This window comes from Juglans microcarpa x Juglans regia, chromosome 1S (assembly GCF_004785595.1).
Source record: "Juglans microcarpa x Juglans regia isolate MS1-56 chromosome 1S, Jm3101_v1.0, whole genome shotgun sequence".
Taxonomy (NCBI): domain Eukaryota; kingdom Viridiplantae; phylum Streptophyta; class Magnoliopsida; order Fagales; family Juglandaceae; genus Juglans; species Juglans microcarpa x Juglans regia.
In genome coordinates this window covers 27713563-27726001 of record NC_054595.1, presented here as the reverse complement: position 1 = coordinate 27726001, position 12439 = coordinate 27713563, and the positions used below count along the sequence as shown (strand labels likewise).

The 12439-nt window shown below is 33.1% G+C and overlaps 1 protein-coding gene across 1 annotated transcript; it reads right to left on the bottom strand.

Annotated features, from left to right (window-relative positions):
- Positions 1–317: 317 nt before the first annotated feature.
- LOC121247816 (probable pectate lyase 18) lies at positions 318–5439 on the bottom strand. Its single transcript, XM_041146265.1, has 5 exons — positions 4903–5439; positions 4301–4585; positions 3597–4218; positions 2829–3034; positions 318–761 (listed from the first exon to the last, which is right to left on the bottom strand). The coding sequence occupies exons 1-5, from the start codon at positions 5037–5039 to the stop codon at positions 503–505; spliced, it is 1509 nt and encodes a 502-aa protein (XP_041002199.1). The 5' UTR covers positions 5040–5439; the 3' UTR covers positions 318–502.
- Positions 5440–12439: the final 7000 nt, after the last annotated feature.

Below are 12439 nucleotides of genomic sequence, written 5' to 3'. Positions count from 1 at the left end.
GAGCACGACGAATCGGAACCCCACTAACACTTGAACGGCTGGGAATTTTGTCCCACATTGAGACATGCCATCTCAAATACGTTATTATTACTACTAACAAGAAAAACCACAAAATCATTGGGAAAAAAGTTCGATTAAAGATACATTATGGGGCCATGTATTGACGAGATATCCGTAACGCCACCTCATTCAGACCTTTTCTTTCTCCTTGATAGTTGATGGGCTCTACACGGCTTTCTCGAGTCAAAACGAACCAAAACAAAATCAAGTTTCGTATAATAGCGTCAGAAGGCCTAAAAAAATAAGCTATAATATGAAATAAAAGCCCCCAACAAAATGGGCCTCATAATTGGTGATACCATTCACCTCGACGATTAGTTGATGCTCCTCAATAAATAATATATACTAAGGGGTGGCCAAGAAATCAAATTGATCAGGAGGTTCCTCTTTTTCTCCTTAGATAGTGATGAATTTAACCTAAATATTCTTTCCCTCACCACTTTCATAATGCCAATAATAAGGGAAATGATAATAGGAGATGAAGATCAGTGGTAGTGTGCCAAATTAAAATAATTACAAGGGGTAAAATGATTGAAGTAGAAGATGGGGCTGCGGGTGGTGCCGCAGCCATGGCGCCTCCCCCAAATATCATTCCAAAGTAGTCCCCATCACCACCGGACCCAGAATTTCCGGTGTAGGTGGTTCCGGTGCTGGCCCCACCACCATTGTATCCTGGGTATGATATGCTCTGACTGCTCTCCCTGTAACAGAGATTTGAAGACAGAAATAATGCTAAGAATTATTTTTCTCCTCCAAGCACGATATTAAGAATCATAACATTAAGAGTCATTCCCTTTGTCTTTACATAATACACAGTACCCTTTGTCAATTACATTTTCGACAAAATAATACCAAGAATTTTTAAATGTAAAAGTAATGGGCGATGTTGAACTGTTAACATGTAGATAGAAATCATGCTGCCAGTTATATTAACATTATAGAAATCATATGCTCCCTCGAGTCCTACAGTCTTACACAACAGTTCATGGCTTACGAGTGTTACAATTGTGGTTACCACTATGGAGGAAAAGTTGGTATGTAGGAATATCAACTCATCATAATAAACTCAAAAATGAATGAGAAATAATTTAGTCGAAGAAAGCAAGGAGAAGAAAATAAGAGACCTTAACTGTCTACAGCCTAGAGACCTAGACCGAAAAAATATGTCATGTGAGACTCCTCCACATCCAGGGTGAAAGATCATAAACAAACAAATAACGCATAGGATACAGCAAAAACAGTCTTGGGAAAAAAGCCGCCCCTTTTCAATAGGGTTTGCAGCAGCTCCTTCTCCATGACAGGTCTCTATCAAACAGAAGTGGACCCTCGAACGGGCCCACGTTTACTAGCTGGAAAGCATGAGATAACTGAATCACCGAAAGATGACCTGGTGTACTGTGTCCTATACCACTCACAGACATTTACAGCCTTACAGGTCCAAAATTGCAACTACACTTTCACTCTGTCTACACATGCTTATGGCATTAGAGTAATCTTACTCATTATTTTAACTTTTATCATAAAATGATGTGATGATTAAATTATTAAAAATTATTTATTATATTTTATTTATAAATTTATCATTTAATATATATTATAAAATAATAAAAAAAAATAAAAATTGAGATCATAAATAAATTTTTTTCATGGCATTGTAATGTCCACTCGGTTGTGCTAATCACTCATTTGCCTTTTTAACTACACACCGCCACCAGCAGGCAATGTGTACTGTTGCCATCCCATCTACTGTTTATGCTTTTAGATAACATGGCACCTTTGACTTTTAGGTTTGTGTTTGGTAGTAAAAATAATTGAGAATATTTATAAATAATAATAAAATATTAAATAATAGTAAAAAATAAATAAAAAGTAATGAATAATAATAAAAATAAATAAAAAATAATAATAAAATAATAATAAAATAATAAATACTAATAAAGAATGTTGAGAATATTTGAGATATTTTTTGTATATAAAATAAAATAAATAATTTAATTTTTTCAAATAATAAAATAAAAATAATATTAAAAATTATATTAAAATAATATTATTTTATTAACTTTTTTAATGGACAATACCTTACTACAATCTCCTATATATGTAAGTTCGGGTTTAAGAAATAAGCTTTTTGGCTTTGATACCGTGTGGTAGCATTGCATAGACTATATGCTGAAGGTCTATCTATATCCACAAGTAAAACAATCTTCTTAAGGGCCGGGGTGGGCTATTTTGTTTCAAGGAAACAAGTTTAGCACTGAGACAAAGCTTATATTAAAAAGAAACCAAAAAAAAAAAAAAAGAAAGGTCTGTGTATTTTTGCTATGCAGCAAGCAAGAAGGAATGCAGCCAGAGCAAATGAGATTCCCAATGCCAGCATGATCACGTGCACCGATTGGAAGTCTTGCAGTTGGCATACATGTATATTCTATTGGCATCTCAAGTGAATTTAGCAAAAACACATGTTGTGAAAGCATTAAAAATTGCAAATGGATTATGCACGAACACAAATAAGACAGTTAACCGTCTATAGACACTATTCCCGACCAAAACAACCTGTACCTTTGGACACACCCAAAAATCAAACTTCATTTCAAGGAAGGGCAGAAAAAGAGCACCAAGTAGTATCCAGTAATTATTCAGAACATAAAATGCCCTTCGATGAGACAGTCAAATTGACAGGTAGTTCGGTAATTTTTGTTTTTGAAGATACAAGAGCGAGTAGAGTAAAAGATATAGAGGAGTTGGGGGGTAAGATGAGTGGTGTGTACCTGGGCCCACCAAGAACACCAGCGTTTATAGTGAGCTGGTCAATTAGCCCAGCGGCCTTGGGCTCCACACTGGAGGCCATGGCGTACTGGGCGCTGAGGCCTGCCCCTGATGGCACAAAGAACGCTCCATTTACCATTATGTCCCCCTCCGTCCTCCAGTTCCAGTCCGTCCACTCACTCTCGTCCGTTTCCACGCGCTTCGTCACCTGTCATTCTCAAGTATACATCACTTGCTCCAACGGTCAAAAAAACATACACATTATGATCTACGCGCCCAGGGCGTGTGCTACTCCTACATGCAAAATGTGTCCATGTGTCCTGTCAGAAAATATTTCGTATGCTAGCTCTGGGATGGCTGGCATGCACCGAGTCTGAGGTGTGCTTTTGCTTTCTTTCTTTCTGTTTCTGCGGTGTCAGATCATTGGCCTCTAATCTCTAAACAATTTATTACTCTTTAACCACCAAATACAGCCTCGTAGTCTAAAGCCTACTTTCATATTTAAAAAGTGGACCCCAAAACCGCAAAATATACAGATTTTCTTGAACCGCATAAATGAGGCGAATCTTTTGTATAAAATGTTGCCCCACAGTCCCATCTTAATTAAAATGACAACCAGTAGCGTAATTCGAACGCGCCGCCGCCGAAAGTTGAATAACAGGAGTACATACTGACACTAGTTTCAGACTTAAGTCAAAAACGGTTCACGAGGTGGTGGGGTCGCACCGAATAAAAGGCCAAAAGATAAAAAAGAACAATAAATTAATTACCTCCTTGGCGTTTTGGTCCGGCGGTGCATTATACCGATTTCCCTGACTATTAATGGTGGGGTTAGCACTACCCCCGATGGCGTACATCTCCCACTGCGTGAAATCGTTGTTAACGACGTGTATGTACCCCCGTCTACATCGAGGCATACGCTGCACCAGCGCCTCGCCGAAATGATTGAACGCTATGGTGATCTGCATGCCCGAGTCCAAGGCGTAGCGGTCGTTGTGGCCCAACAGCATCACGTCGTTGTGGTGCGAGAAATAGTTGTTGGAGATGGTGATTCCCGTCGACCCCATTATGGCGTCGATCAAGCCGTCCGTGCAGTAGGACAAGGAGCAGTGGTCAATCCAGATCAGTCGCCCTCCGGATATGGATATCCCGTCGCCGTCCGATTTCCCCCTCCACCCGACGTGCGTCGGAGATGACCGTATATTCGTGTTCCCCGACGGCTTGCAGTGGTGAACGTGGATGTTGTGGATGATGACGTTAGACACGTACTGCAGCGTGATGCACCCGTTACCCACGATGTGGACGTTCGCACCGCGACCGTCGATGGTCTTGTAGCTATTGACGATCAGCTCGTGTTTCAGCTTTATGGTCATGTCCGCAGTGAATACAATCCTGTTGGAAGGCACACATTAGCTTGTATTTCATAAGCTACAAAGAGAAAATGTGTGAATTAACTACATTTGACTGACTATACCAGAGAGGTTCTTCTTGGACCACGGCGTGGCGGAGCGTACCGGGGACCGGATTAGCCGGGTCACGGTCGGACGAGTCAGTGACTATGTAGATCTGACCTCCTTTACCACCGAGGGCGTTATGTCCGAATCCGATGGCGCAGTCGGCAAGCCTTTGGCGGTTTTTTTGCCAGTTTGAGTCGCAGCGCCAACAATCGTCGATGGGGTTGCCGGTGAGGCATTTGGAACGTTGGTCATTTCCTCGAAGAGAGAGCATTTGTCTCCGGGAGAGAGAGGCATTGACGCTCCTGCGAAAAAACAAAAAATTTAAAAAAAAATTTAAAAAATGGAACGGTGAGATTGTGGGAGAAAAGTGATGGGAAATGCAGAAGAAGTGAGAGAAAATGAGGGATCCCCAAACCGGGGTTTTGTTGTTTTGGAATGAAATAGGGGGAAACAAACTCCCTATCGAGAAAAAGATGGGATTTTTTTTTTTTTTTAGTGGCAGGGATTTTAAATTTTTATTAATAATGGAGAAAGCCCAGATTAGGATATTTATGATTGCGACTAAATCTTGGCAACCCAGAAAGTAAAAGCAGGGTTTTTGGCTCGGTGTTTCTATTACCTTTGAACTGCTTGGACAACAGCTTCAGGGTCGGGGTGTTGGTGAGGGAGTGTGAGATTGAGGGTAGCTTTGGTGAGGAAGAACGGAGAGCTTAAGAGGAAACATATGAGAAGAATGCAGGTGGTAGGAAGCAGCATCCTTGAAGCCGAAGGAACAACAATAATGTTGCTGGGATATTTGTTGTTGGATTTTGCTCCAGCTTCTGTAAAATTGTCTTTAAGCCTCTCTGCTCTTGGATGAGCAGAGCAGCAAGGCAACAACTTAGGTAGCCGCAAATTTTGGGAAAATGTGACCGCTATATATAATTAATAAAGCAAGATTATTGTAACAACTGTAATTGAGATTAAACTACAAAAAGCGACGCTTTGAGCTTTCTGTTCAGGGTTTTCGATGGGAGGTTTTGTTTATTTCGAGGAGAAGAAAGGAAGAGCCAGGAGGGCTTGCTGTAACGGAGAGGACACCATGGAAGGACTTGATGGAAACGGGAGAGAGGAGATCTCTTCTCTCACATTCTTAACTTGGTACGAAATGATTCTAGGCACAACAGAATTAGTCATTGGAAGAGAGCTAGGCAAAAGGCTAATCATGCAGATAGTGAGTTAGTGAGTTGAAATAACATAAATTAAATTAAAAATTAAAAATTAAATAAAATATTATTAAAATATTATTTTTTTAATATTATTATTATTTTAAGATTTAAAAAAATTAAATTATTTATTATATTTTGTATAAAAATTTAAAAAAAATATAATGATTAGATTAGATGATATGAGTTGAGATCAAATTTAAATCCTAACGGAACCTTAAACCTTTTTTTGCAGAATGAGATTCATTGGCGCAAGGATGTGAAAGTGTTTAAAATATCATTTGGATAGTGAGTTAAGATAAGATGAGTTGAAAAAATAAATAATTAAAATATTATTAAAATATTAATTTTTAATATTAATTTATTTAAAAATTTAAAAAAAATTAAATTATTTATTATATTTTATGTGAGAATTTAATAAAATTGTAAAGATGAGATAAGATGAATCACCTCTTAGAGCATTGACATTAGTTTCATCAAAAGTCATTGCATATTCAAAATTTGAAGAAATGTAGATAAAATCATCTATATTGACTTTATCAAAATGTAAAAGTTTAAACTTTGAGCTACAGTTATTTCATCAAAAGTAATATTTTATTATTAAAGCTAAAACTAACTTCTTTTCTGCATAAATGATGTACAACAATATAATTGTTTGTTCTTTAAATAATAATCCAATTAAATTCCTATAGAGCTAATACTATAGGATTATAGCTACAATAATTTTTATTTATTATAATAATATAATATGATATTATTAGCTAAAAAATCTGATGCTCTCATATAATTCCAAGCCAGCAAAAAAGTTATTGATATTATCGGAGATGTCTTCTTTTTAATCTTTGATTATTAATCGTATTAATCATTAAACTTTCTTTAGATGGTGTAGTTGCAAAATAAGAAGGAAAAAAAATTAAAAAAATTATTATTAACAAATAACATTATATTATGATTTTAATGAATCTAAAAGTTAATTCAATTCTGAGTTATGGATATGAAAATTTTAGACTTATAAAAAATATATATTTTTCATCCAATTTTGAACAACACTTTGTAAAGCCAATGCTCTTAATATCTAAATGGGACCTCACTCGCTTAAAGACAGATACTTCCCCTTAGTGCATAGCACGGAAAAAGCTTGAGGGGTAGATGGATTCTAGTCCAGGTTGCAGCTTTAGGTAGTTTTCTTTTTATGGTATGGAAGAGCGCCATGCTTTTTATAAAGGGTGATGCTTCATCATATTCTATTAGGCCTGCAATCCAAGCTCAAAATATTAGCTATGTGCCCAACCCGATCCGAATATCTCCATTTAAGAAGTCAACCTGACTCGAACTGGACTTCCAAAACAAAATCGGATCGAACTATTTTGATCCAACTAATCTAAAAAAAAAATTGAAAATACTTCTCTCTTTCTTTTTCATCGGCGGAGGGACATTTATCCATTTTGATCGAAGCTTCAACTTCCAAATCTTATCTACAATTTCTCTTATACAAATTGCTTCCTACTCCTTTTACATTTTCTTGGAAATCAAACAAGAAGTAAAAACATGATCCAAAGCACTACATTTCCAAGAAAGAAGCCCAAAAAAAAAAAAAAAAAAGATACCGAACCAACTCTTCCGCATTGTCATCTCTTTCTTACTCCCAAGTTCATCCTCTAAAACCACGAATTTTGATGGCTTGCTTGAGGGCCAGGGTGATAAGGCTGAAACCACAAATGGCTAAGTGAGTGAGAGTTGAGAGTGGGGAGATCTGGACCTTGTGGAGAAGCAATAGAGGTGAACTTGATTTGCCTCTCCTTATAAATACCAGCCCTTCCTATCTCTTCCTTCTCAAGCTCACCTATTTTTCTTTTTCTTTAGCCTTCAATTTCCTGTCATGCCCAAAACTTCCTAATTAAAGGCTCAACAAAGAGATTTGAATAAAGAAACGAAGCAAATATGAGAAGCATTGCCAGGATGAGCGCAACAACAAAAGCTTCTTCCTTTATGTCACTAACACCATCCGTGTCACACACATAGCCGCAACGCTCTCCATGGCACTCTCTGGTGCCTTATCTCTTTGAAGGGCTGGCCGCGATGCTGGATCTCATAGCTTTCGCTTTATTGATCTAGGCTTGTTCATACTAGAGGTTCGTTGGGCAGTTGGATGAGAGGGAAGGCCAGGACAAGAGGGATTTGGAGAGCGGCGTCTGCAAAGGAAAAGAAGCAGGAGACTCGCCAAGTCAGCGAACCTGTTGGTTAGGATTTAAGGAGAGAACTCGATTCAAAAATAAATTTGTAAATGATTTCTTCGGTTTAGACCGATATAATACTTAGCTAACCCGTTGTTCCACTTGACCCGATGAACCCGACTTTTGTTGGGTGGGCCAATAGCAGGTCTTGCGGACGGATCGGCCTAGGGCCTCTTATGCACATGCTTATATTCTATCAATTTTTTCTATTGAATAGTATAATTTTTTTTTAAAAAATATTTTTAAACTCCTACAAATAGTTTTAAAAATAAAAAAAATTATAAAATCATTAAAAACACTTGTAAAAAAATTAGAAAAATTTTGATACGAAAAATCTATACAAAATTTCAATGACTCTATCATTTCTCTTTTATAAACCTCCAACATGCATTTAGGTCAAAATAAATAGAAAAGTGTTGCAGTAACAAAAATAACAGAATATTTATCATTGAAAAATGTCAACATGCCGCTTGACTTTGTCTGCTCATTTTGACTGTTTATATTTTTATTTTTTTATTTAATGATTAAGGAATTGATTTTTAGTATATTGATAAATATTTTTTTTTAAAAAAATATTTAAATATATTAAAAAAGATAAAAAAAAATATATAAAAAAACACAAAAAAACAAAAGGAATATGTGTGCTTAACAGGCACGCCCAACAATTAAAACTGGACAGCAAGCTAGCACTGCCCTTTACCATTAGCCAAACCGATGTGATGAAGTGTTTTTAAGTTGGAATCTCCATTTTTAAATTCTACCCTTTTTTTTTTTTTTTTTTTTCTTTAATCTCACAACGTGGGTTCCAAGTAAAAAAATCTCAATCTTGAATTCCCGACATTGTTATCTGGCAATGAATATTATTTATTCTAAGCTAACAAATTGTCCGTAAATTTTAAGGAACAAAAGTATAGCCTAAAGTGCATCTCATCATAATCTGTTAACCTATTTAAACCGATTTTTTTTTTTTTTAAGTACTATCTTTATTTACAATTTTACTTGTGTCAAGTGTTGAAAATAGTAAAAATCTTAAAATTTAAATTAAACAAAAAATTGATAGAACGAGACTACCACTCATACTTATAATATTATATGCATGTGTTACACTACTCCTTTTTTTATTGAGTAATTATAGATACCAAGTGTACAAGTGTCGCATGCTCTTGTTAAAAAAATAGATTCACCATTAAAAATAGAACTTTTTATAATATGAATCGTAAATTTATCTACTTTTTTTAAAACAAACAGATGAAACTTAGACACCCTATAAATATATTTAAAATTATTGTGAGACAAGGTCCATGATTAAAATTAATTTTCTAATTTTATCGTTTGCAAATTTGCATTTGTGTGACTGCTGACAAGTGTATTTTCCTGATTGCAAGCCAAGTTGATGGAGCTGACAACAATCATGGCTTTTAATCTGGTTGGATAGCACAAAATCTAATCAAGGGAATGTTGCAGGGGACGTATTTACGAAATATATAATGGGGAATTTTGCAGTAAATTAAACCTATAAAGTCCGTTGTATATGGAGCCCCATTCATGAATCATAACACCTTAATTAAAAAGAAAATAAATAAAAATAAAATCAATTTAAGATTTAACCATATTATACTTTGATCCAAATAAATTGCTGATGGTTACTTAATCCAATATGCGACTGATTTTGTGGTATTTAATATTAATCTTTTTCATATCTATTGATTTGAGGATTATTAAACAACCTAGGATAATGATAAAAAAACAGTGTAGATTTTAATATTTTCTTAGCCATAAGCCTATATTGTATATACAGCATTTAATCGAACTTTTAAGATTTTAGCAACATGTTTAGATGATCTAATTTAATGTAATGAACACGCTTTATCTTGAAGAGGACATCTTTTAAGAGTGTACCACTGTCTTTAGATTGTCGGTGAATTCAAGTTTTGAAATAAGACTCTTTCTATTAAAGAAATCTTTATACGCATTAACATTGGATCTTTATTTTATGTCAAAATTGGGGGAAATATATATATATATATATATATATATATATTATATATGAATAAATATTAGTATCCTATATATCTATTTTTTTCTTGAGTTTGTCATATTTATTAAGTAATTTTTATTTAAATAATTGAAATAAAAACCTACCCAAAATCGTAAAGGAATAATCTATTCGCTCCCGCTTGATATTATTATTTATAAGACAAGCCAAGCCAAGAGTTAATTAATTATTTCACCTACCAAACAAAAGGGAAAATTATTCAATATTTCGAGGACTACCGACTGCAAATTCAATACTCCGTATACTTTGCCCTTAACTGGTTACAAACTCAGCTCAGATCCGTATAATTTTAAGTTAAATTTAACATTTAAATATTTAATTATTAAATTATTAAATTCATCTTAATTCAAAATTTTCTTACACTTGAATCCACGATATTTTTTCAACTTAAAACATTTTTATTCGTAAAATTTTTAATCTTTTTTAATTTTTTATAAAAAGTTTTAATTTCATCTTAACATCTAAATATATTTTAAATTCAGTTTAGATAAACTCTATATAATTTTTTTTATATTTAATTCATTACTATTTATAAAAAATTTAATTCAACTCAACTAAACATCTAAACGTAATCTTAATAACCCAACATCATGGTTTATAAAATGTAAAAACCATGGGCTGTGAGAGTCGTGAGAAATATTATGTTCAATGAATGGAATCGTTCTGACTAATTTCTTGCTGTTGCTGATGGAAATTAAAAAAGAAAAATTGGAAAAGTTGCCGTCCTTTTTGTCTTTGCGAATATATACTTCCGCACCACCGGCAACAAAAGTTAACTACGGGATAAAAAGCTATGGGGTTAGTTAAAAGTCGATATTGATTCGATGAAAGGATAAAAATCATTGGGGGCGCAAACGTGCAAAGCCAACTTCAATTTTCTAGTCATAAGTGCTTCTCGTGAATGAGAGTGAAGTGGTAAGGTTTTGGTTTAAATGTCAAGATAAAATGAGATGGGATAATTTATAAGTAATAATAAAATATTTTATAAATAATAATAAAATAATTTGAGTTAAGATATTTTATGAGATTTTAAAAATTAAGAGAACAAATTAAATTAAAATATTAAAATATAAATTTTTAATATAAATTTTATTTTAGAACTTGATAAAATTAAATTATTTTTTATATTTTATTTGAAAGCTTGATAAAATTGTAATAATTATATTAAAAAGTTAATATTTGAAATTTAAAAATATTTGAATTTAAATAATATTTGAAAGTTGAGAAGAAATGAGATGAGTCTGTTTATTTTAAAACACTACGTTTAGAAATTTTATTCATGATTATTTTTATAATTATTCTTTATATCAAGAAAATAATTTATTATTTATTTATCATCATGTTAAAAAATATAATTAAAAAAATGATGGAGAAGTTTATAATTCTCTTTGAAAGGCGCCAAACGTTTAAGCTAAGATCTATCATCCTTCACGAACAGTTAATAACAATGACTTTTAGCATATTGTATTTTAGGATTCAGCTTAAATTATTCAATGGCAATATTCTAAAACGGGATTTATTGAGTGAATTGTCGAAATAGTTGTTATTCATTCGTGAAATATTTGGATTATGCAAGACCTCAAATTGCAAATCATTTTTTTATTATAAAATAAATTTCAGATTTCAGATTAAATCACATCAATTTTACGTTTATAGACCCAACACTTGCCTTCACTGGATGCATTGAAAATATGTGTATACCCATGACCTCCGTTATAGAAGTCGGAAAAAACAGTATAATTAGAAAAATTCTTTTGATTAGTCATTATTCACCATATCACATTTTACATTTTATAAAAAACGCTTTTACATTTTATGAAAAACATTTTCGTATATTATAAAAAAATTATAGATATAAAATATGAAAATAAATAATAATTGATGCATATCATTTCTCACCTAATTATAGGTTCAATGGCTCGACAAAGGCTACTCTCTCCTACTTTATTTGGTCGCATAATACAGCGGCTAGCAAACCTTGGATTCAAACTAGCATAATTTGGAGTGGCGCTCTAGTCGCTGGACCCTACGTCCTCACATGCAATACGCTCAAGTTTGAGCTTTTGTTTTATTTTTGTGATATTATTTGGTAATTGACGGAAACGTCGCAAACTCAATTACTTTTTGCAAAGGAAAATACTTTAATTATAAAGAGATTATATAAAATTAATTTTATAAATTAATGTAGTTTGAAGTAATTTATCAAATTATAAAATTATTTTTATTATAAAATAAATCTAACGAATCAGATAAAATCACGTCAATTTATAAGATTAATTTTATATAATTCTTTTATAGATGTAACAATCCTCATTCGCAAATACGATCGCATTAAGGTGGGAGACTGCCTTCCAATCCTCTCTTTGTATGAATTACATTTCGGGAGAAAGATAAATGAAATTTCTAGTTTTATAACATGCAATTTCTATACACTATTTTTGAAATAGAAAAATGATATTTACAATTATAAACTGAGTAAATATAGTATAATCTCTTTAAAAAAATAGTAAATACTAGATTTACATAAAAAATAATAATTTTTTAATAGTAAATCTCACTTTTTTTTTTTTTCAAAATGATTGCATGGAATTTGCGTATTCTATGAATATATGTCATGTCACTCTTTGAAAAAAGTGGAGAGTTTTAAAATCTATATGAAAA